The sequence below is a fragment of the Trichosurus vulpecula genome, chromosome 3 (genome assembly GCF_011100635.1).
Source record: "Trichosurus vulpecula isolate mTriVul1 chromosome 3, mTriVul1.pri, whole genome shotgun sequence".
NCBI classification, from domain to species: domain Eukaryota; kingdom Metazoa; phylum Chordata; class Mammalia; order Diprotodontia; family Phalangeridae; genus Trichosurus; species Trichosurus vulpecula.
In genome coordinates this window covers 19,700,842-19,726,696 of record NC_050575.1, presented here as the reverse complement: position 1 = coordinate 19,726,696, position 25,855 = coordinate 19,700,842, and the positions used below count along the sequence as shown (strand labels likewise).

At 44.4% G+C, this 25,855-nt stretch overlaps 1 protein-coding gene across 1 annotated transcript in view; it reads right to left on the bottom strand.

Annotated features, from left to right (window-relative positions):
* ASPG (asparaginase) overlaps positions 1 to 25,855 on the bottom strand; it is a 126,262-nt gene that overhangs the window by 1,495 nt on the left and 98,912 nt on the right. Inside the window, exons 13-15 of the mRNA XM_036752602.1 lie at positions 17,691 to 17,777; positions 7,156 to 7,255; positions 3,162 to 3,242 (exon numbers count right to left, since the gene is read on the bottom strand). Coding sequence (XP_036608497.1) covers positions 3,177 to 3,242; positions 7,156 to 7,255; positions 17,691 to 17,777 — 253 coding nt within the window. The 3' untranslated portion in view covers positions 3,162 to 3,176. The remainder of the gene's footprint in view (positions 1 to 3,161; positions 3,243 to 7,155; positions 7,256 to 17,690; positions 17,778 to 25,855) is intronic.

Sequence of the window (25,855 nt, the reverse complement as noted above, 5' to 3'; positions counted from 1 at the left end):
CTGCAGAAAGCCTTCCCTCCCTCCTCCTTCTTTTTTATCAGACCTGTGACTTTATGTCTGTACAGAACTCCAGACTGAGCAACAGCTACCAGTGCAGATTGACCCTTTATTGTAGTCTTAGGGACTATGAGGGGCCCTGAGAGGTTCTCCAACCTCCATCCAGCTCTGTTTCAGCTGACCTCCTAGAGGGCTTAGTATCTGATCCTTTGTCACCTGGACAATTACCCACCCTCTGATGTTATTGTTCAAAGTTCTTTAGTGTGTGGGTTTTGCCTCCCCAGACCAAGAGCTTCACAGAGGCAAACTCTGGGTGAGTTCCTCCTCTATCTAGCAAGACTGAGAGTTCCCAGAAGGCAAAGTCTGGCTCAAACAACAAGCATTTATCAATCCGTCAGCTCTCTCAGCCGTGCTGCTTAGAAGAAACAAACTAAGACTGGTTGGATGGGGCACAGGCCTGTATCAGGGGGCTCCAAAATGCTTGTTGATTAATTAACTGACTACTTGAAGTCTGACACAGGCTCCCCAAACAGATCTCTGGTGGAAGGAGGGAAGAGGGAGGGCATTGGAAGAAGCTGTCCTTAATGATCATAAAATATTGGTAATTAACTGCTTCCCTCTTAATGACTTAGAGGAAATTAATTGTGTTGTACCTTTAATTCAAGAATTACAGTGACATGTGTGTGTCAAATTTCCTTCTAGACTCTATGAGGGCAAGCAACTTTATCTAAATTTCCCATCTCCTCTGGGCCTAGCACAGAACTCTGTACATGTTGTCCTCCCCCATGAAACCTTCCCTGATCCCCACCTCCAGAGGTTACATTCCTCTGTGTGCATGCTCTCTCTCTCTCTCTCTCTCTCCCCCCGCTTATTCCTTTCCCCTCCCTCCCTCTTCCTGTCCTCTTCACCCCCTCTCTGTCCCCCTTACTCCCCCCTTCTCTCTCTCTGTCTCTGTCTTCCTCTCCCTCTTTCTGTCCCCCTCCTCCTTCTTTCTTTCTGTTTCCCTTTGTCCCCCCTTCTCTTTTCCTCCCTCTGTCTCTATCTCTCCATCTCTCCTCTCTGCATACACACAACACACACACACACACACACATACAGAGTGGATAGAGAGCCAGCTTCATAAGTAAGGAGGCCCGGGTTCAAGTGCTGCTCCTGATGTATGCTGATTGTATGCACTTGGACAAGTCACTTAATTTCTCAGTGTTCTAGGCAACTCTCATGAGACTATAAATCACAGAGAACACACCAGTCTGCAATAGTAGAAGGATTCCCTCATTCAGAAGCTCCCTCTACCTATAAAATCACAAGTCCTGTCCCTATTTTTGGCCTTCATCTCCAGATATATCCTTCCCCTTTCCCACCTCCACCCCTCAAGAGTCATCCCCTTGTAGCAAAAATTTTAAAAGAGAACAAAAAAATTAACCTTCATCAATAGTATACACAGTGTCAGCTACCCACAGGACCCCTCCCGTAAAGATGAATTTCCTCTCTTAGTCATCCCCCTCTATTCTAACACGCTCTAACCTTATCCTCTTATGGCTCTTCAAACATTCTGGGTCTTTGGTGATAGTTACTTCTCTATATGTGAATGTCTCACTCTTAATACCCCACCTCCCTGTGAGGCAGCTGGGTGGTGCAGTGGGTACAGAGCCAGTCACCCTAAGTCCAAATCTAGCCTTAGACCCTCACCAGCTGTATGAACTGGGACAATCCACTTCACCTCAGTTTTCTCATCTGTAAACTAGGGCTAACAACTGCCCCTCCCTCGCAGGTTGTTGTGACTTTTTGTATACAGAGGTGCTTAGTAAATGCTTGTTTCCTTTCTTCCTAGTCTTACCCACCTGTGACTCTTCCCCTCAACCTCTTCCTCAGAGAATCATGGGGTCCTGTTCACATCAGGGGTTTTTGCCCAACTGGAGATCCATTTTTACAAGGACCAAACAAGAGAAAAGGATTCATAGATCTTGATTTGTAGTGGAAACAGCCCCGGGTGTGGAGTAAGGACCCCAAGTTTCAGATATCTTTACTAGCTCTTCAGCCATGTGCAAATCACAGCCTCGCTGAACCTTAATTCTTACTTTCATAAAATAAGAACCTTGTTGGAAGAGTCTTTAAATTGGCATCTTCCTCCACGGCAATGGATGCTGACCATTACACAGTAGTTCTTGTATTCTCTGCACCTTTTAGTCAGTTCTGGGATTGTAAAGATGTGATCTGCTGTGGAATCTCATTTGTGAAAGCTTCCCTGTGTTCCCTCCCCATACCTTCACCAAAGATGCCCTTGACGCCCGGCTTAGTCTCATAGATATTTCGTATAAATAGGAAAGTAGCCATTTAGGTCAGTCAGTCAGTCAACAAGCATTTAAGTACCTACTATGCGCCAGGCACTGTGCTAAGCACCATAGGTCAGTACTTTGGGATATTTTCTTAGATTCAGAGTGGGAAGGGGCCCTCAGGCCATCTAGTCCAAATACATTTTTTTTAACAGTTTTTTACAATTTAGAATTTTTTACAGTTTACAATTTAGAAACTGAGGCCCAACGAAGTTAACTGATTTGCTCAAGGTCACACAAGTAGTAAATACCAGAGCAAGAATTTGAACCCAGGTCTTCTAACTCCAAAGTCAGCACCCTTTCCATTGTACTCATGTATACACGAACCCCTGCCTTCATTCTTGATCTCTCTTTTTTGAGCCAAAGGCAAGACGTTACAAATTCTGTGATTCTCTTCCCTAAGCATCCGCTGCATTGTAATCAGGATGAGGCCACCTGTAATTTTCTACTTCTTGGTGCTACTTGTGAGTAAGATGATTCACCCCAGTGGAGTAGGGGGATGTGAACCTCCCGCCTCTGCCATTCACTGTTAACCACTCTGACCCTCAGTTTCCTCCTCTGTAAAATTAACAAACCATCTCTTGTAGTTCTAAATCTATCATCCCAAGTATTTTTTTTAAACCCATGGTCTTTTATTCAAACACATCCTATCTCAGTAAACTCTCTTCAGATGAGATGCTCTTGGTCCCTGTTCTCTAGAATACTGTGCCACTTAGAACACTTGTCTGTAGGCTGGGCCAGGGCAGAGGAGCCACAATCTTGGGAGATGATCTTACTCTATCCCCCACGCTCTCGAGCCCCTTCTCTCTCCCAACATTCTTGCCTGGATACCTTTCTAAGTGCCTCTCATTTGGTCTCCATCCTGTGTGCTCTTAGGAGATTCACCAACTCTTGGTTCCCAGCAGCTTCTGCCTGGAAAAGAAGGTTTGTGTAGTTATTGCTACAGCCACATCTGGCAAAAAATCCACAAGAAAAGAAGGGAACACACACACACACACACACACACACACACACACACACCCCTTGTCATCTTCTGATGGATCATCTGTGGGCTACTGGCCAGAGATCGGGCCCGCTCCCTTCTAGGACCCTGCCTTCAGCGACTGACCGACTCTCAGGCCCCTGATCTTTTCTTGTGTTTGCATCACCTCCTCAGCCAGATTGTGTCCCACCATTGGCAAGACCCAGGGCTGCTCCTCTTCTGCACCCCACCTATGACAGCTCCCTGAGGGTCTAGTTTGCTTCTCCCAATTCCCCCCAGGCTGAATTCTTAGATAGCAGGGTTCAGGTCTGTTCCTGCCCCCAAACCATGAGATCTTTGAGAGCAGCACCCGAATCTGCTACACCCACTAAATCCAGCAATATTTTGGTATCCAAAAAGTTGTCTTTTACTCGGTGGCCATATCAATCAGAGACTGTCAGAACTGGGAGGAAGCTGAGAGGTCATTTACTCCAACCCCCTCAGCTTACAGATGAGGAAACTGAAGTCCAGTGGGAGGAAATAATTTGAACCAAGTCTTACATGGGTAAATGAATGATCAATTTAGAACTGGAAGGGATCTCAGCGGCCATCTTAACCAACACCCTCTTTTTGCAGGTGAGGAAAATCAAGTTCCGAGAGTTGAGTGACTTACTCAAGGTCACACAGATTTTAACAGGTAGAATTTGGATTGAGGTCTGTGGTTCTCTACCTAATACAGTACCTTATGAGTAACCAGATGTTTGCTTATTTTATCTATACCTGGACCCTTACCATTACCACCATTGTCAAAGGTACTGTTATTTACACAGTGGTGAGTCAATCAATTAATAAGAATTTATTAAGCACCTACTGTATGCAAGGCACTACGGCAGGTGCTGAGATACAAAGACAAAATTGAAACAATCCCTGCCATCAAGAGCTTACATTCCTTTGGGGGAGGAGATAGATGTATAGGTAAATATACACCCTATATATTTTAAGCTTTAATAGTTTAAAACTGCATGAAGACTTTGGGACACCCACAGATCTGTGAGAATATATAGATAGATATATGTGTGTGTATGCATATATGGCAGGTTGTGTTTAAGCTGAGGTTTAAGGGAATCGAGGGATCCTAAGGGATCCCTCGGGAGGGGGGGAGACCATTCTAGGTATTCAACAAGTGTTTCCAACCCCAGCAGTGAGCTCTGTCCCAGGCCTTGAGCTTCACTCTGCTAGGAAAAGGAGGGACAAGAGAAGGCATAAAAAGAAAACACTGCCTTTGCCACATGCAGCTTGTTGAGAGTCAAGATTCACCTGTGAGATCATTTAAGGCAGACTGTGTAACAGGAAAGGACAAGTGATGATATGTATATGGTACAGTGGAAAGTAATGACGGAACCCTGGAAACCTGGGTTCAAGTCCCAGCCCTGCCCCTTATTATCTGTGTGACTTTGGGCAAGACACTTACCCTCTCTGGGGCTCCTCAGTTTCACCTCTGAAAAAATGAGGGCTTTGGATACCTGGAACTCTAAAATTTGCTTCTGGCTTAAACTTTCTATGAGCCTGTGGTCATATGACTTAGGGGGTCAGAAAAGGGAGAAATAAGTATGATTATGGGAGGCTAACGGCAGTTAGGTGGCTCAGTGGATAGAACTCTGGGCCTGGAGTCAGGAAGACCGGAGTTCAATTCTGGCCTCAGACACTAGCCATCTGACCCTAGGCAAGTCACTTAACCTCTGTTTGCCTTAATCTACTGGAGAACGAAATGGCAAACTACTACATTATTTTTGCCAAGAAAACCCCTTGGACAGTACTGGCATGCTATGGTCCACGGGGTCACAAGGAGTCAGACCTGACTGAACAACAACAAATGGGAGCATGTAGGTCTTGAAATTTGGGGGCCGATTTGGAGAAGAGTGGGGAAGTAACTTCAGGTCAGAGACACAGAGCAGGCAGATACACAGGAATGAACCTGTGGGGTTACTAGCTGTACTCACTGGCTATCCTGTGGGCCTGGAAGCTGGCCCTCCATCATCCTTAGCCCTGGCTTCCAAGAGCCTCAGTTTCCCCACTAGATTCCAAACTCCTTGAACACAAAGTCTATGTTGCATGAGGAAAGCTACATGCAGAATCAGAAAACCTGTTTTCCAGGCCCAGCTCTGAAACTTATGTGCTGTGTAACCTTGAGCAAATTTACTTCATTTTTCTGGACCTTGATTCATATCTTTTGTTTTTATATCATCTCTATTTCCTGCTTTATCCCAAACCTTTTAATAAAGATTAAAAAAGAAGAAAAGATTGTCAGCAAAACTAACCCTAGTATCAAAAATCCAACAATATATGCAATATTCCATACCCATGATCCTCTACCTCTGCAAAAACTGAGGAAAAGCTGTCTTCTCATACCTCATCTTTAGGGTCATTATAATTTTGCAGAATTCAGCTTCAACTGCTTTGCTACTGTTCTGTTAGTCTTATAGGATCTCTCTCTGCCTTCCAGACACAGCTCAGGCAATACCTTCTACATGATCCCTCCAACTTCTAGTGACCTCCCTGCCTAAATACTTTGTATTAATTTGTATTGATTCTCTTTATATTCTCTATATTTATATTTATATTCTCTACATATACATATGTGAACTTGTTTCCTCGTTAGAATGTAAACTCCTTGGAAATCATTCTTTGTAGCTGTGTCCTCGATACCTGGCAAATAACAGGCATTTTAAAAAATGGTTGATTGTTCTGTTCAAAGAAGTTCCCATATTTCTCTATATTCACCATAGTCATCTTTATTATAGTGCTTAATATTGCATTATATTCATGTACTATAGTTTAGCCATTCCCCAATCAATGGGCATCTACTTTATTTCCAATTTTGCTATCAAAAAAAGTGCTGCAATAAATATTTTGGTGTTTCTTCTTATCCCTTATCACCTTGGAGCACAGGTGTTTTGTGGGATATCTGAGCCAAAGGGTAGAGACGTTCTAACAATTTTGTTTGCATAATTCCAAATAGCTTTCGAGAATGGTTGCACCAACTCACAGACCTACCAACAAGGCACCCATCCTTCCAACATTGACTATTCCCACCTTTTGTCATTTTTGTCAATTGTTTGGTATAAGGTGAAAAGATAGTTCCGGTTCATATTTCTCTTGTTAGCGATTTGGGGCATTCTTTCACGGGTTATTAAGAATTTGCAATTCTTCTCTTGAGAACTCTTTTATCATAGGCTTTGTCCATTAATATATTGGGGAATGGCTTTTGCTTTTGTTTTGGTTTTTGGTTTTATTTATTTGCTGATTGTCCACCATCTCTGAATATGTGTATGTGTATGTATATGTATATATCACTCTTATCAGAGATGTTGGATAGAACACTTTTTCCCGGCCATCTAATCTAATTTGGCATGTGCTCTTTATGAATCAACGCATCAAGGCTCTATGATTTACTCTATGTAAGAAGAGTATCCATGAAACCTATCCAACCTGGCCAATAATCTCAAGAGAGTTAATAATTGTCACACAGCTCGTGTCAAAAAAGAATTCGAACCCAATTCTTTTTGACTCTGGCTTTAGCACTTGACCCTTGATGTCATACTGCCGCTGTATAAAGTAGGTACTTAATATATATTGGTTGAATTGGCAAATATCCTCCTCTCCTTCCATGCCAGTAAAGCACCATAACGTCATTAGGAAGTGGGAACCTGAGATGCTGAGTTGATTCTATGCAGGGCTTGTGAGGACTCATGAAGTGCTTATGGGGGTCCAGAACAAAAGCGATAAAGTCAAGGATTTGGGCCCATTCTTTCACTTGCATCCCCTTCCTCCTAACACGAGGACCACTAGGAAGGTCATACTTACAACTTGCAGCGGGGTTTGCCCGTCATATCCCACCTGGAATAGGTCCACGCCTGCTTGTTGCCACGCTATCAGCCCATCCCTGTCACCACTTGCAGCCAGCCTGTTGGGGAGAAGACATCAGTAGACCCAGCCCAGGTCCCTAAGGGTGGTGGCAGCAGGAGGCCACGGGTAGCATCTTGTGTCAACCAGAGGGATGCAGGCCAAGAGCCCAGGGCAGTTTAAAGAAGAGGTGATTATGACAGCGCCAAACAGCTGAGCAAGCAGCAGCCTGGGGGTGGGGGTTGGGAGGGGGAGGGAATTAGCTGTGAAAATTAATAGGGCAGAACAGAGTCTAGTTTCACCCAGTGGGTGTGACCATGACTAACCGGAGAGAGACACAGAGGAGAGGGAGAGCGTCTCCAGTTTCATATTTCACAACATGGTTTTTTCTCCCTCTGGCACTTTAAGAGCAGAATGAGTTTTAGCCAATACATAGTTCAAAGTAGGAGAGAAAGAGGAGGGAGGGAAAGAGGATGAGGGAATACAGCTGTTTGACCATATCACCTGGGAAGTTGAGAATGAGCATCCCAGAGCTAAGAATAGCTCCATGGCATTGCTTCATCCAGCCAGGCCTTGTGACCCATCAGAAGCAAGGAAGCAGCCTTACCCATCGAAATGCCCACCAGCAAGGAGAAGAAAAGGGAGAAAGGAAGGCAGAAAGCATCATTCTTTATTCTTCAGGTTCTGCCTTGCTTACTGAATAAAATACTGACTTCTCCCATCCCTCCCCTCCTCGCCCTACTCCCAACTTGGGCCAAATTGGAAAAGGCTCCATTCCTGTGGCCTCTCCAAGAGGGTAGGTGATAGCAAAGGTCATACGTAATGTGCGAAGGACAGGCAGTGTCAGAGTCCTTCAACCTCTGACTGCAAAGGGTCTATGAGTTCTGTCACAGACACACCCAAGGTCATAAGGAAAAGTGCTTTCATGTGCTAAGCTACGGATGATAATTAATCCTTCATTGTTTAATCTTTCAGTGTACGCTGTACCTCAAGACCTCCAGCATCCCTGGACTATATCCCACTACAAAAACAACAAAACAAAACCAAACACCTCTCCCCAGGGCCACACAGGACAGGAGAAAGCCACCCAGGTAACCAGACCCCCCAATGCTGACAACTCTGGGACACTGAGGTTCCACCTGGCTTTCTTCCCTTTCTCTCCCTCTCCCACCCTTCCTCTCTGTTAGCACAATATAAGGGACAGTTTAGAACATACAAGTCCAAAAGCCTGAGCTCCCCACAGGCAGTTTCAGAGAGAGGGAGAGAGACAGGCTGGTGCCCTCATTAAGATTATTGATGGTCATCGCTGCCTTCCTGCCCCCACAGGTGAACTGTCCAGCCTTCATGTTTGTGGTAATAGTGGTAATAGGAGCTGCCTTGAGCATTGTCTTACTAGAGACAGGGATGGACAACTGTTTGCTAAGGAAAACCAGGATGCTTCCAAAGTCCATTCCAGCTCTACCGACGATGGATGGAGAGCTCTTCCATATCCAGTCCTGTCTCCAAACTCCTCCAAGAGTCAAGTGGCATTGCCCAAGGCTGTGGGGAAGGTGGGCAGTGGGGGGTGGGGGGTGGGGAGAGAAGAACCAATCCTACTCCTTATGGAAGGCTAAGTCACAGCCACTACCACAGAAAGGAGCCATCCCAGATGGCTTCTTGAAATTCTGGAGCTCCCAAATCTCGTTCTTATCTTCTGGATGCCAGCTTCCCTCCCGGGGAGGGAGGACCTCCAGTATTAGCCAATGTGCCAGGTACTAATCAGAAACATCTCTTTCATCCCCCCTTCCAAGTGCTCAGGTAATAGGGTAGGGTGATTTCCCAGGGTGAGTAATACCCCCATTTCCATGGCTAAGAGGCCAGGGAAACTCACCCCCACCCACTTCCAAAGAAGTCAGCCCTTTCCCTGGCCATGGAGCTTCCTTAATCCTGTCTTCAGGGCAAGCTGGAAATATGGGAGAGTGAGGAGGAGGAAAGCATATAGACCAGAACTCTCAGAATCTAGGGAAGGCAGGAGACCTGGAAGGGAGCTAAGCTTCTCAACTCCATGAAATCTACTGAGGTCTCGCCTGCTCTGCCAGCCCAGAGAAAGGAGGTCATAATGTTGGGATCTCATAGAACACATTTCTCTAGCACTTTGGGTTGGTGCTGCTCAAGGCAATCCTCCCAGGTAGATGATGACAATGATGGTGGTGGTGGTGGTGGTGGTGGTAACAGTAATAACATTTAAAGAGTTTTCAGAGTCACAAAGGGCCTTCCTCACAACAACCCTGTGAGAAAAATAGTGCATTATTGGTATCACTGCCACTTTATAGATGAGGAAACTGAGGCTTGAAGAGGCTGAGAGGCCCAATGTCACAAAGCTGTCAGAATCAGAATTCAAACTCAGGTGCTTCTTTTCTAAGGTTTTTGTTCTGTTCTCCAACTATCTCCAATAAAAAGAACCCTCCTAGAAGACAGAAGGATCACTCCTTGCTCCCATGCTCCACCTCCCCCCAAAAACTGCTGGTACACCTGGGGGAGGTGGCAGAGGATGCCCCACTGTGGATCCTTTGCCAGGAAGAAGGTCTGTCAGAGATGCCACAGCCTCTGGACACTGAATTTCTCAACACTGGGCCTAGCCAGCTCCTCAACGGACCAACACAGGCACTCTTGTGCTTATTGAATGTGAACTGATCTAGCTAGCTACCTCAAGAAATACTTTGCAGGATCGTAGACATTTAGACCGGTGAGGATCTCAGAGAACACTTAGGAGGAAAAAAACCCTCATTTTGTAGACGGGCAAACTGAGGCCCAGAATTTAAAGGACTTGCCCAAATCCATATAAGTAGCAGAAAGAGAATTTGGACCCAGGTTCTTTGATTCCAAACTGAGGGCTCAAGAGCAATGTGCCCTTACACTGCCTCTGCACCCCAGCCCCCTTTCACCTGCTCCTCCAACCCTGGGTCTGGGCTCTGACAAGGTCCCTAAGCCATGGGGACAGGCCAAGGATGTCCTAAAACATCCTGAAAATCTGCCCCTTCCCCTCCCCACTGTTGAGCAACAGAAACTTTAAAATGGAGCCGGTGTGGTATGATATAAGGAGCAATGTACATCTGCCTCCAGCCTATGTCCACTTTCCACTTTGACCCCAGACCCCACCACTCACTCCCCCACTTGTGGGTGGAATGGTCGCCAATCTCTCCTAGAACTGGCTCTCTGGAATCTCAGAATGTCAGAACTGGGAGGAAAGTTAGGATCACAGAGAATCACAGAGATCGTCTCTGTCAGAACTGGAAGGGATTTCAGAATAAGAGAACATACATCGTCCCCAGGGAAAGGTTTGCCTGCAAGATGCCTTGTGTGAAAACAAAAAGCATCTATCTTTTAAAAATCATAGAAGGTAAAACATCTGACTTGGAAGGGACTAAAAGACCATCTTTTCTAACACCTTTGTTTTACAGATGGGGAAACAGAGGGCAAAGAGGCAACTTTTCCAGGGTCACAGAGCTTGGGTCACTAGACCCGGGACTTAGGATCATCTAGGGTCATTTGAACAGGGGAAGATCTTCATGCACGCCTGAGGAGATGGGACAAAAAGCTCCTTTCCTTCTTAGGATTCTGCCTCCCTACCCAATAAATATCAGTTCCATTCTCTCCAGAATCCACCCTAGAGATGGCCTCTGCTAATTAAGCTGTGGTGGGAAAGAGCCTTGATTATGATCAGAGATGTCTAACTCAGTATCTCTTTTCCCTGGGTATTAATCATAAGTTAGTAATAAACTCTTCAAAGGGTTAATCACAGCTCAGCACCAGCACTTTTGATGGGGAAGAGAAAGGGCCCTGGCTCCTTGCCTGCTCCAGGCTTCTCTCTCACCCAGAATTGTCTGTCCTTCAATTTTTTTCTTTTTGGAGGGGGAGAGGTGAGGCAATCGGGGTTAAGTGCCCAAGGTCACAGAACCAGTAAGTGTCAAGTGTCTGGGGACAAATTTGAACTCAGCTCCTCCTGACTCCAGGGCTGGTGCTCTATCTACTACACCACCGAGCTACCCCGTCTGTCCTTCATTTAACAGAGGATGCCATTCCTATCTTCTGCCTCATTTTACCAAGGTGGTAAATGGAGCCCACAGTAGGGAAGGGATTTGCCCAGGGTCTGGTTGGCCACCTCCTTCCAGAGGGATCACTTCCTCTCTAAAAGATGCCTTTGCTGCCTGGACCTTGGGCTCGCTTTGAGGTGGCTTTTGTTTCAATAGAACTTCCCAAAATGGATGTGCTATTTATTGGGGAAGAACCCTGGACCAGGAATCAGGAAACCTGAGTCTCTGGTGTCTGCCGTGTCCTCACTGTGGACACATCACTTCGTAGAATAAGAGAGGCTTAGATCTGGAAATGGCCTTAGAGGCTATGAGGTTCAACCTCCATTTTACAGAGAAAGAAACTGGGGCTCAGTGAGGGGAAGGGATTGGCTCAAGGTCACCCAGCAAGTCAAGGTCATTGACAAGACTCAAACCCACAGCCTGTCTCAGTTCAAGTCCACAATTTTTTCGCTATGCCATACCCTCAAATCCACCTCTCTGGACTTTGACCTCTTTCTCTATCAAAGGGGAAAAATTATACCTACGTGAAGGCAGAAGACTAGGCCAACTGATTTCATGTAACTCTAAGCTCTATTAATCAAGTTAGGACTTTGGTATCTGGGTCTGAGATCTCTCAATTTTTGTTCAACTGAGACTTTAAGATGAAGCTAATATGATAAAATATAAAGAACAATGAACTTGAATCCAGAAGGGTCTGGCTTCAAATCCCAGCTTGGTTACTTGTTCTTTGTGTAACTTTGGGTTACACAACCTCTCTGGGTCTCAGTTTCCTCACTGATAAAATTAAAGTATTGGGCTCGATAATCCCAAAAGGCCTTTCCAGACCCAATTCCATCTTTCTTTTGGTAGCGGGAGGGATGTGTAGACCTGTGATTCCATTGGTTACAGGATTCTCAGTGAGGAAAGCCTGCTCTACCAACGCAGACCATCAGTGGTTCTGCAGTTTAGTCTTAAAGACATGCTTTAGTCACAGCAAGTGACTTTCTCAGGGTCAAAGTCAGTACGTGTCAGAGGAAGGAACTGAAAACACGTCCACCTGCCTTTAAAGCTGGCTCTCTATCTACGAGGCTACACTGTCTCTCATGAGGCAATCTTATCTCTACGATCCTATGAAATTAGCTGTCCTCTCTGAGACCCTCCCCCCCACTCCCAGCACCCACATGCATTCCCTAGATGTCAATTCTTTCTTTGCCATTCTAAGCCTGAGAAAGAAGAGGAGGAGGAATTGCCATGATGCCATCCCTCCTAGGGGCCGTTTCAACAGTTATCATTGTCTTAGCTAGAAACCCAAGGGCTGGGAAGAGGATGACGCTTGAGCACCCATAGAATTTGAATACCTAAAGGTCTTCTCCCTCTCTTTTCCTTCTTTCAGTCTTTCAGTGGGAGATAATTGAGGAATACATGGGAGATGGGTGAAGAAAACTAGGTGGCAATGTGAAAAGAGAATTGGACCTGGAGTTAAGAAGTTGTGAGTTCAAATCCCACCTCAGACATTTAATAGCTATATGACCCTGGGCAAGTCATAATCCCTGTCTGTCTCAGTTTCCTCACCTATAAAATGGGAGTAATCGTAGCACCTACCTTCCAGAGCTCCCATAAGGATGAAATGAGATAATATTTGTAAAGGACTTTGCACCTTAAAGTGCTCTATAGATGTTAACTATCGCGATCATTCTTACTCCTCTAGAGGTTGAGCGCAGTATAGCAGAAGAGCCTTGGCCTGGTGGAAGGACGCTCAGGTCTTGACACTGGTACTCATTTGCTGTGTGACCCTGAGCAAGTTTCTTCCCCAGCTCGGTCCTCAGTAACCACCACTGTAACCCAAGAAACGAGAGTCTTGCTCCCCTCTTCCTTGGTCAGACCACAGCTGACATACTGTGGTCAGTTCTGGGTGCCATATTTGTAGGAACCACGCCGACAAGTTAGAGTGATGACAACCAGAATGAGCAGAGGATAATGGGGGTGGTGGAAGGAACAGGATGTTTTAGCTTGAAGAACAGAAGACTTGGGAGAAAGATGATTGCTATCTTCAAGTATTCGTAGGGTTGAAATTTATCTTCCTTGATCCCACAGGGTTGTTGTTGTCCTTTTCAAAAAGGACCAATGACATCATGAGGGTGATGTCCTGACTTGCACATGAGTTGGATTTAAGTGAGGCAAAGTTGCAGAAAGTCATCAGCCTCACTTTCTCTTTCAGAGTCATCAAAGTCCAGAGGCAAGACAAAAGTGAGGATGACTGGCCATGGCCCAGGATGCAGTGGATGACCTTGGGATCTTCAATGTCTGACCAAGTGCTAAACTCCACAACACCTGCTTCAGCTGCCTTCATGGCCATTGGAACAAACTGTTCTCATTCACCCATTCCACTGGGGGAAGTCTTCGCATGCTTGGGGTGGACACCCCCCTAACTCACTGACATATCTGAGGCCTGCCCATTACCCTCAACCTGGTTTAGCCCATCTGCCAAGACAGGTTTTACTAAGCTGTGGCCTCTGCACATACTATGGCTTCTAAGAGTCCCCGGTGAGAATCGGGTGACAGGTAGACACCAAAGGTAGATGGGCAGTCCTGAAAAGGGCTGGGCAAGCCCTCACACCAGAGGCGCTAGTCCTCCTTGAATACCCTATATACCCATCCCACAAAGTAGAAGGAGGGGTGATGGGTAGAAGTTGCCAAGGCAGATGTTGGCTCTCTGCACAAAAAGACTTCCTCCTAATCAGTGCTGTTTCAAAGTGCAATAGTCTGCCTTGACAGAGGATGAGTTTCCACCCACTGGATGTCTTCAGGCAGGGAATAGGTCACTTTTTGGAGGAGAGATGGGAGAAAGGTTTCTTGCTTCTTTTAAGCCTTTGAGATTCCTTCCAGATCTAAATCTATGAGCCCTCTGAGATTCCTTCCACCCCTGAGATACTATGACTCTTAAGGCCAATTAAGCTTCTTTAGGTGAAGGAAGGAGCAAAGAGGTAGCCAGTCAACCTTCACTGATAGACCAATTGACTCAACTGCCCATCATCCCAGGCCCTCAGTCACTCGAGGAGGCTGGAATGGAGTCCAGCACCACCAGCCAATCACCTCCCCGACCCTGGGAAGGAAGGTCCTTGATGGGGCAGCAGCTGGAGAGTGGGATGTGAGGGGCAGGTTCTGGGAGAAATGTGTTCTAAAGGATTTGGAAGGCTCGTCCACAATGTCTGCCAAGGAAAGGCAGAAGAGAGGGGCTGCTTTACATCTAAAGCTTACCATCACCACCCTAAACATATTTAGCAAGGATTAATTTATAAGACCCCTTCCAATCCTGACAGATCATCCTCTAGGGATGGGACACAGAAGGGGTGAATGTTAAAAGCCTGCTCTATGGGAATGGCACAGTGGAAAAGGGGAACCATCCAAGAGCAGCTTTATCGCAGGCTTCACAGCTTTTCCCAGAACTGACTCTGCTTCTTTGGATCTCACAGGAAATCGACCAGTCCCTAGACGTCTCCTACACACACACACACACACAAACCTCACTCCCTTGCAGGGTTTCCTTTGTGCCCAAGCCCCTCTGAGACTTCGCTGTCTAAACTTTCTTCCTCTCTCTTCTTTTCTTTATCTCACTGTCATCTTTCTCTTTCTGTCCCATTAATTCTGCTCTTTCCCCCTGTCATCTTTCTCTTTTTATCTTTTTCTCTCCTATTCTTTCTTCCTCTCTCCCATTCATTCTGTTCTTTCACTCTGTCATCTTTCTCTTTCTATCTTTTTCTCTCCTATTCTTTCTTCTTCTCTCCCAATCATTCTATTCTCTCCCTCAGTCATCTTTCTCTCTCCTATTCTCTCTCCTCTCTCCTTCTCATCTTGTTCCTTATTTTTCCCCTCTCTTCTCTCTCATCTTTCTCCTCCAGCCCCTCTTTCTCTTCCTCTCCCCTTTCTCATCTGTTTCATCTTGCTCATACATGTCTCATCACTCTCTCCTTTATCTTGCCCCTCTCTGTCTCATCTTTCCCTCACCCTAATTCTCTTCCCAGTTAGACAGGTTTTGCAGGGACTATCTGAGCCTCAGTCCAGGGCCATCTTCTCCTCAGTGAAGAATGTCATTCTGGGAGTGCCCTGGGCAGGAGAGTGAGACAACAGGTGGGTGAGGTTGCTTTAAAGTCAGAGGGGGGAGGTTCCGGGCAGGTCTATCCCAGGAAACCATCCTCCCACCCACTATTTTCTCTCTGAAGTTGCTTCCTTCTCTACCTGGAAAAAAAACACCAACTCTGAAAGCAGGAGCAACAAAAGGAGGGGAAGTTTATTTTCCTAAGAGTTAGGAGAGGGACAGGGACCTTTCTATCCACTGAGAAAAGTGCTGGATTTTGAGTCTGAGTACCTGGGGTAATTTGCACAGCTTTACTACTTCCTACCTGTTACTTTGGGCATTCCCCTTCCCATCTCTGGCTTTTAGTTCCCTCATCTGTAAATGAAGGGGTTTAAGGAAATGGTATCTAACATCCCCACAGGTTTGAGAGCCAATGATCGTGCGAGCTTCCAGATAAGAAGAGTTCTTTTTGATTCCTGACTCTATCCTTGTTGTGTTACATCTCCACCATCATCCTGCTCTCTTTGAACTTCTGTGATCCTACAAGTTTGAAAAGGAATAGTGAGGAGGGCCCTGGATGGTAGGCGAGGTCTAGTCCCAGCGATATCACCTTTTCTGGTGATATCTGGATGTGAGGTCAGAGGACCTGAGTTCCAATGCTGTCTTTGCTACTGGTCACTTCACTTTAGAGGCCTTAGTTTCCCCATCTGGAAAATGAAGGAGGGAGAAAGGAAAGAAGGAAGGAAGGAAGGAAAGAGAGAAGGAAGGAAGGAGGGTGAGAGAGAAAAAGGAAAGGAAGGAGGGATGGGAGGAAGGAAGGAAATTAGGGAGGAAAGAAAGAAGGAAGGATTTATTAAGTGCCTACTATGTGCTAGGCAGTGTGCTAAGCACTTTACAATCATTATCTCATTTAATTCTCCCAATGACACTGGGAGGTAGGTACTAATATTATCCCCTTATCACGATTGAGGAAACTGAGGTAGATGCAGGTTAATGACTTGATCTGGGTCACACACCTAATAAGTGTCCAAGGTTGGATTTGAACTCAGATCTTTTTGATTCTAGGCCCCACACTATATCCACTGCACCACCTACCTTCAAGGGAGGAGGTTAGATTAGATGATTTCTAAGGTACCTTCTAGCTCTACATATATGAGCCTATGTTGTTGTGTTTTTTTGTTTTGGATATTTATTTGGATATTTGGATATTTATCCAAGGTCATATAAGTAATAAGTGTCATAGCCAAGATTTGAACCCCTATCCCTTGAACAGACATAGTCTAACATAATCCACCACAGGAGGTTACCTCTCCATCCACAGCATTAACTAGGATTGTGGGCTGATGGACAATGGCCTCACATATAGAGCCCACTAAGGCTGGAATCTCCTCAATCACAAAGATATTCCTAGGTTCTAACACAGAAGCAGAGAACTTTAGGGTTGGAAAAAGGCCTTAAAACAGAACATAAAATAGAATGTCCCAGCTTGATGGAGTTTCAGAACTACAAAATGTAAAACATCAAGGTTGGAAGGGTTTTAGAACATGAATATTGGTGTCAAAAGGAGCCTCAGAATCATAATGTACAGAATCTTGGAGCCGGAAACACCCTTGCATCACAAAATACAGAATTCCAGAGACAAAAGGGACATTAGAATCCATCTCCAGGGGTGGAGAACCTGCAGCCTCAAGGCCACATGTGGCCTCCTGGGTCCTTAGGTGCAGCCTTTTGACCGAGTCCAAGTTTTTTTTATTAAGGGGATTCGTTCTGTGAAGTTTGGGTTCCAGGAGGGCTGCACTTGAGGACCTATAGGGCCACATGCATCCTCAAGGCCACAGGCTCCCCACCCCTGATTCTAGTCCAACTCCATTTTACAGAGAGAGAAGTTCAAATTTAGAGAAAAGCCAAGACCTGCTCAGCGTTAACACAAGAAGTTAGTGTCAGAGCAAGGTCTGGAACCTAGGCCTCAGGACTCCTGGGCCAGAGCTCTATATTCTGTTTGCATTTCATGAAACATGTCTGGAATCCAAGGAGATGAAGGGGTTCATAAGGACTTCTTCGTTTCTGTAAATCTCTGACAGACAATGGAACAAGTTGTCATATCCCTAACAAAGGGCTTCTCTTTTTCCCAAGAGACCGCATCTTCTGCCTCTTAAATTCTCTTGAGGGAGTCTGTGCATCTAGAACAGGGGTGAGGAATCTGCAGCCTTAAGGCCACATGTGGCCTTCTAGGTCCTTAAGTGTGGCCTTTGGACTGAATCCAAATTTTACAGAACAAATCGGTTGACTGCTATCTTGGCTAAGTCTTGGCAGCACTGACGCAGGCTGGGAGGGGGGACAGCCCAGGGAATCTGACCAGTGTCTCTTACCTGCAGAGCTCAGTCCCTGCACCCTGAAGCTCCTGAGGAGACAGATGAGCACCTGCATCCCTAAGGAGCCTGATGACATCTCTGTGCCTGTGACCAAAAAAACAAACAAATCAATAATTGCTTTGTTGCCTCTCCCTAGAGGGTTTAGCATGGTGTCATAGAAAGAATGTTGGATTGGAGATCAGAAGACCCGAGTGCCAAACTCTGCTCTCACACATAGTACTTGGATGACCTTGGTCAACCCACCTAACTTCTCTGGTCTTTCATTTCCTCATTGGTGCAATGGTGGAAGGGGAGGGGCGTATGGATTGGATGACATTCCTTCCAGCTCGAGATCTCTGATCCTAGGATTTTTGAAACAGATTTCCTAAGAGTTGGTTCCCAAGGCAGGGTAAAAATTACCTCTGCCTACCTGCCTTAAGGCTATTTCTAGCAGGGTATCATGGAATCATGGAATCCCCAAACCCCAGAGCTGGAAGGGATCTCATAGGTCATCTTACCCAACCCATCCCTGTGCAGGAATCCCTCTACAATGTCCCTGATAGAGGGTCATCCACTCACCCTGCTAAGACAGGTGAACTTCTTTGCCCTAGTAGCCCTTCCATTAGTGACCAGTTCTAGTTTTTGTACAGCTTAGACCACATGGCTTCTGAGGTTCCTTCCAATTCTAAAATTCTGTGAATACATTTTTCCTTCTGAGCCTGACTTCACTTATTGGCAACTTCTCCCAATTGTTCCTGGGCCCTTCCTTTGGGGCCAACCAAAACAAATCTAATCTTTCTACCTCATTGTAACATTTCAATTACTAGAAGACAGAGGTACCACCTCACACCTATCAGATTGGATAACATGACAGAAAAAGAAAATGACAGATGCTGAAGAAGATGTGGCAGAATAGGTACACTAATGCACCATTTGTGAAGTTGTGAGCTGGCCTGACAATTCTGGGGAACAATTTGGAACTATGCCCAAAGAGCTATGAAACTGTGCATGCCCTTTGACCCAGCAATACCACTATTAGGTCTGTATCCCAAAGAGATCAAAGGAAAAGAACCCACACATACAAAAATATTTACAGCAGATCTTTTTGTGGTGGCAAAGAACTGGAAATTGAGGGGATGCCCATCAATTGGGGAATCGGCTAGACAAATTGTGTTATACGATTGTGATGGAACGCTATTATGCCATAATAAATGATGAGGGGAACAGGTTCACAAAAACCTGGACCTATATGAACGGATGCAAAGTGATACGAGCAGAACCAGGAGACCACTGTACATAGTAACTACAGTGGTAACAATCACCAACTGTGAAAGATTTAGCCATTCTGATCAAGATGATGATCCATGACGATTCCAAAGGACTCATTTGAATAATATGATGCACCTCAGGAGAGAGAACTGAGAAACTATGAGTGCAGATTGAGGCATATTTTTATTCATTTTATTTCTCTTGCTTTTTTTACAATGTGGTTAATATGGAAATATTAAGTTATACACATGACTTCATATGTGTAATTGATATCATGTTGCTTGCCTTCTCAGTAGGTAGGGGAGGGGCTAGAGAGAGGGAGAGAATTTGGAACTCTAAATTTTAAAACAGAATGTTAAAAAAAAGAGGGAAACAAGCACACCCCACCCCACCCCACCCCACTCCAAATACTTGAAGATAGTCACATCATGCACACTCTAAATTCTCTCTTACCTAAGTTTTCATCATCCCTGGTTTCTTCAGCCAATCCTCATATGTCATGGTCTCTGATTCCTTCAAGATACTGGTCACACTCCTGAGAACACTCTTTAGCTGGCCAGTGGTCCTATGCAGAACTAAGAAGGAGCTGACCAGAGCAAGGGACTGTCTCCTACCTCAGAGCTCTCAGGAGCCCAATTGGTGAGAGTACCCTGGTTGTGGTTCCCAAAAGCTTATGCTGAAAGCATTGAATGCAGCTTTTTGGTCTCCCCAAAGTCCACTGGGGAAGCTGCTGCCATCGCATGGCCTCTGTGGTGACAGCTCCAATTTGTTAATGTCCTTTCTAAGATGTGGCAATCATGATTTATTCAGGGGAAGGAATCCTGGATTTGGAATGAGAAGGTCCTATATTCAAATCCTGACGTACTACTTATCAGCATTGTAGCCTTTTGCAAATCATTTCATCTCTCTGGGTCTTAGTTTCCTAACCTGTAAACCAAGCAGTTTAGACTAGATGACCTCTGGAGTTCCTTCCTGCTCTAAATCTATATGACTATGATCACTAGTTGGATTCTTCATGTCCTCTGTAGGACAAGAAGCTGTGGTTCCTTCAAAGGGTCTAGCATCTTCCTAAGGAAAAGCTTCATAGCTAATAATCTTGGGTTATTACACTTATTTATTAATGTATTCATTGTTGTGTTGTGCCAGTATATCAAAAACCACCCACAGACTACCTAGGCAGAAGGAGAAAAGAGATGAATAGTTTAGGAAGCAGACCATGAGCCTGGCATGAAGGCTTGATGTAGAAGTGATGAGAGGTTTCAATCATCCAGACTTTGCTAGAGCTCTCTCTCTCTCTCTCTCTCTCTCTCTCTCTCTCTCTCTCTCCTTTTCTCTTTCTGGAAAAATAGAGTAGCCAATGAATTCTTGCCTTGCCTTAAGTATGATTTTAATCTTCAAATGATGAGGGAAGCAACAAGGAGAGCTGCCATTATGAATTCAGTTCTAACCAATAAGGGACAATTGGTTGCTAAAGTAAGAATGTCAGAAACTTGGAGGGATAGTGTCGACTCCATCTTAGAATTCGTGATAGAGAAGAAAGAAAACTAGGTACTCTAGTGTTTTTGATAACAAATTTCAAAAGGAACAAAAAGGCACAAAGGCAAAATTGTATGGCCTAAAATGATGCAGGCAAACACAGCCTTTTAAGGGATGGCTAGCTTTCAAGAATGATATTCTTAATAGTTCTCCAATCACAGAAGCAATTCCAATAAGGAGGAACAGAGTAAACTCTCTAAAGTGACTGATGTAGATACACAGGGCTAGATTTTTTTTTTTAAATAACTTTTAAACTTAAAAATCCATAAACACAAATGAAGATCCTGCTAACTGGTTCCTTCCTGTTGACAAGAAGGAAACAAAACACTGCAGCCACATTGCTTAAAATAAATTGCATAAGCAAATGGGTTCTAAAAAACATAGCATCTGAATGATATTATACACTGGTCTTTGGCCTAAATATGATGCAGGTTTTGAGCCCTTTGTTTTAGCATAAGTATAGGATATTTTTGTCATATCAGCGTCACTTTTAGTTTTAAAACTCGGGAAATTGGCCAACTTTATATTTAAAATACATGTATGGGGAATGAAAGCAAGGACAGGTAAAACATAGAGATGAACACAAAGGTGTGGTGTCGTCCTGGAGGTTAGAAACACTAAAGTCCCAAAGAGGTCAGGCTGTCATAAATACTTAAGACAATAAAGAGAAGGGTTTTTTAAAGTTATCTTGGGGGCAAGGGAAAGATGGAAAAGGAGACCGGACTGCTGCTGGGAGTGGAGAGGGATGATGAGAATGGAGAATGAAAAAGCCAATAGCAATAGATGATGTCAGGAAAAAAACTTGCCAACAACCCGGAGCAACTCATAGGACATGTCCAGAAAATGACAGAATTATTGAAAGGCCCAGAAAACATTCAGATTCACGTGACAGACCAGAGGATGGGTCAAACAAATTACAGCAACAAATTACAGGATTATGGACATTTCAGGAAGCTTAGAAAAATGAAATGGTTCAAGCACTCAGTTTCAGGAAATTGTTCAATAAAACTTTCCACAATTAATTAAAACAAGCAACAATGTAAAAATAGAATCCACAGTAGCCTGACAAGAAAAAAAAAATACTGAGTCATGCCTCCCAGACACTTTTAATTCTAACCTTGTAATGATAAGGGGAAATAGAACCTACAAACTGCAAGAAGAATGACAGAAATAATATGCTAAGGAACACCAAGCAGGATCACCACATATTCTTCAAGGAAGGGAAAGGTCAAATGTCAGCTCCTTGAGGGCAGGGATTTTCTTTTCCCTTTCTTTGTATCTCCAGTACTTAACACATTGCCTGGCACATAGTAGGTGATTAATAAATGCTTGTTAAATATAATATGTGTAAAACTGAGCTATGAATCCAAAATTATCTAACTAGCAAAACTCAGGATATTGTAAAAAGTCAAGAGAGTGTTAAGAAATGTTTAGACTTTTCAGAGACACATGTACTTCATGGAAATCTCTGAATAAATACCAAGTCTCTAAGTCATATAGATAAGTATGGTCTATTTCCCTTGCTCAACAATTAAAATTTCTCAAATTCAATTTGATTGAATGTAACAAACATTTATTAAGTGCTTATGAATATTAAGTACAAGGCACTGGGGATACAATTGACAAAAATAAAACAATTCTTACCTTTAGGGAGCTTATAATCCATTGGAAATGTATAACATGTATCCGGGTAAGTATAATAGATATTTTAAGAATAGGGAGTCTACTAACATCTGGCAAGGTCAAGAAAAGCTTCTTGGAGGGGATTATACTTAACCTGAGCCTTGAAGTAAAATAAGAGGCAGAAATCAAGACAAATCAGATTCCAAATATAAGAGATGGGATGACATGAGAAAACGTATGAAACTGAAAGACAGTATGTTGAATTTGGAGAACAGCTAACATTCCATATAAAAGGGATTGATGTCAAATAAGACTGGAAAGGTAAGTAGAAGTCAGCTAGTGGACAGCCTTAAATTCCAGGTTAAGGTATTGGTGTTTTGGTAAATCCCTTGGCCTGACATCGAATGTAGGCTCCAACCTTCTTTTTCAGTCTGATCACCAACTTGTGACTCCCACTATGAAACTATATCCTCTAGTCAAATTGGACTTGAGTGACTCCAAAACATATCTGGAGCTCCAGCCACTATGGCTTAGTTTGCCTTAGCTCCCCTTAGCTCCTAGAAATGCCTCTTCTCAATTTCCACCTGTCAACATTTATTTATTCTTCGGGGACCATGCCATCTCCTCCATCAGTCCCCTTCAGCTGAACCTCTCCTCTCTCTCTCTGCTCACATTTGTTTTATCCCTCTCATTGGTAGACAGTGAGGCAGCACAGGAAAAAGAGCTCGGAGTCTGGAGTCAGGAAGATCTGAGTTGACATCCATCTTTAGACACTTACTAGTTGTGTGACCCTGGACAAGTTGCTTAATTTCTATCTGCCTCAGTTTCCTTGTGTGTAAAATGGGGATAATGACAACACCCCCTTTGCAGGGTCTTCATCTCATCTCAAATGAGATATTTGTAAAGTGTTTGGCAAATCTTGAAGTGCTACATAAATTATTGCTGTTGCTATCAGCAGATTGTGGTCTCGTGAAGGGCAGGAACCCCATTATACCCATCTCTCTGTCTCAGCTGCAACTAAATCCAGCATCAGGAATTACTAAATAAAGAAATAAATGAGCAAAGCAGACTGTTTTCTTCTATACAATATGACTGATGTGAAATTATGTTTAATAGGAATGCATATGTAGAGCCTATATCAGATTGCAGGCCGTCTTGGGGAGGGAGGGGGAGAAAATTTAAAACTTATGGAAGTAAATGTTGAAAAGTAAAAATAATAAACTAATAAAAAATAAAGAAATAAATGGCAGGAATGTAGAAAAGGGAAGACATCGCGTTAAAGTAGGAAAAAATGATGCCCTGAGAACAAGAGCTGAATTTGAATCTCAGTTCCACAGACAAGTTCACTCACCTTTCTGAGCTTCCTCACCTGTAAAACGAGGATAATGAACCTTGTACTACTGTTAAGGCTTGAAAGAAACCTAGGTGTGCACACACATACATGTATATGTGCATGTAAGTACACACACGTATGTAAACGCATCTCCAGGTTTTCAGGACACCACTCTCTCTTGCTTCTCCTCCTACTTGCCAGACAGCTCCTTTGCTGGATCCTCCTCCAGATCATGCTCTCTAATCAAAGGTGTCCCTTAGGGGTCTGTCCTGGGCCCTCTTCTCATCTCCCTCTGCACTACTTCACTTTGGGATCACGTCAGCTGATGATTCTCAAATCTTCCTGTCTTGCCCCAGTCTCTCTGCTGACCTCTAATCTCACATCTCCAACTGCCTTTAGATATCTCAACTTACACATCCAGTAGACATCTTAAACTCACTATGTCCAAAACAGAATTCATTATCTTTCTCCCTAAACCCTTCCCGTTCCTACCTTCCTTATTACTGTATAGGGCAACATCATCCTCCCAGTCCGTCAGGCTTGCAACCTAGGAGTCAATCTGGATTCCTTACTATCTCTCACCCTAATTCCCCCATACTCAATATGGTGCCAAGGCCTGTAGATTTCACTTTTGAACAGTCTCTTAGATGCACCCCCTTCTCTCCTCTAACACTACTACCGTTCCAGTGCAAGCCTTCACCATCTCATGACTAGATTATTGCAAGAGCCTGCTGGTGGGTCTGCCTGTCTCCAATCTCTCCCCACTCCAAACCACCCTACATATAGCCACTAAAGTGATTTTCCTAAAACACAGGTCTGATCATGTCACCCCCCCCACCTCAAAAAACACCAGTGGCTCCCTATTGCCTCCAGGATCAAATACAAAATGTTCTGCTTGGCATTCAAACAATCTAGCCCCCTTCTACCTTTCCATTCTTCTTATACCATACTCTTCAAACCAGTAACACTGACCTCCTGACTTCCACAAATGAGACGCTCCATCTCTGGCCTCCAGGCATTTTCTCTGGCTCTCCCTCATGCCTAGAACAGTCTCCTTCCCCTGCACTAACTACTGCTCCCCACCCCACACACAACCCCCAGCTTCCCATAAGTCCCAACTAGAATCCTGCTTTCCACAGAAAGTCTTCCCTAACGCCTCTTAATTCCTCCTACAATTATTTCCTATTTATCCTGTACATATCCTGTATATACTTGTTTACATGTTGTCTCCTCCATTAGACTGTAAGTTCTTTGAGGGCAGACACTGTCTTTTGCCCATTTTTGTATCCCCAAAGCTTAGCACCGTGCCTGGCGCATAGTAGGCACTTAAAAATGTTAATTGGTTGGTGTGTGTGTGTGTGTGTGTGTATAAAAGAAAGTTATACACACACACACACATATGTATGTTTGTATATATGTGTACACACACACACACACACACACACACACACATATATATATATATATATAGTATGCATGTATATAGCTTTCCCCTTAAACCCTCCTCCTTCCTATACATCTTCTCAGGGTATATATAGATGTGTGTATATATACATACATGTATATATACACCTAAACATACGTACTGTATATATCATCTATACATGTGTAGTGTGTATATGTGTGTGTGCACATGTAAATATATATATATATATATATACACTTATGGATACACATACACACACACATACATACATATCTTGAGAAATATCAGCTTCTGCTATTAGTCTTTTTATAACTTCTGGAGACCTGCTGGTTTAGTTATTCAAAAAGGGTCAGGCCCCTGCCTGCCTTCCTGCCTGCCTGCTGGGGCCTGAGTTTTAAGGTAAACTGGTTAGGATGTTACTGGGAAGAGAGGGCCTTCTCTTCTCTGGGGGGAAAGAGGGAAAAAGCTGGGGAACCAGTAGCAGGGCAGGGCAGGGCAGGGTGGGGCAGGACAATTTCCCCTGAGCCACCCCCCCATATGTTTGTTCTAGTATCTGAAATACATCTCAAGGACTGTTCCCCCTTTTTGCTCCCCTCCCCCCACCCCCATCCCAGCCAGAAAATCAGCTTCAGCCCAGGCCTAGCTGGGTGGGGAAAACCCACAGAGCCTGTTCTCTGAAGCCTGCAGGAGACACAGCCCAAGCAGAGAAGGAGGGGTAAGCAGCAGGGCGGGGATTCAGGAGGCCTGAATTTTAGTCATTGTTCAGGCTGTATGACCTTGGACAACCCTCTTGGGACTTCAGCTTCCCCATCTGACAAATGAGGGGGTTGGTCAGCTCACACATTCTAGTTCCATGACACGGTCCTTTTCTCTCAAGGAGTTCACAACCAGGCCTGGGAGATCAGAGTAATACGGGTAACAGGATCAGAGAATTTAGAGTTGGCACACATCCGATTCTACCCCCATCATTAGACAGAAGAGGAAACTGAGGCACAG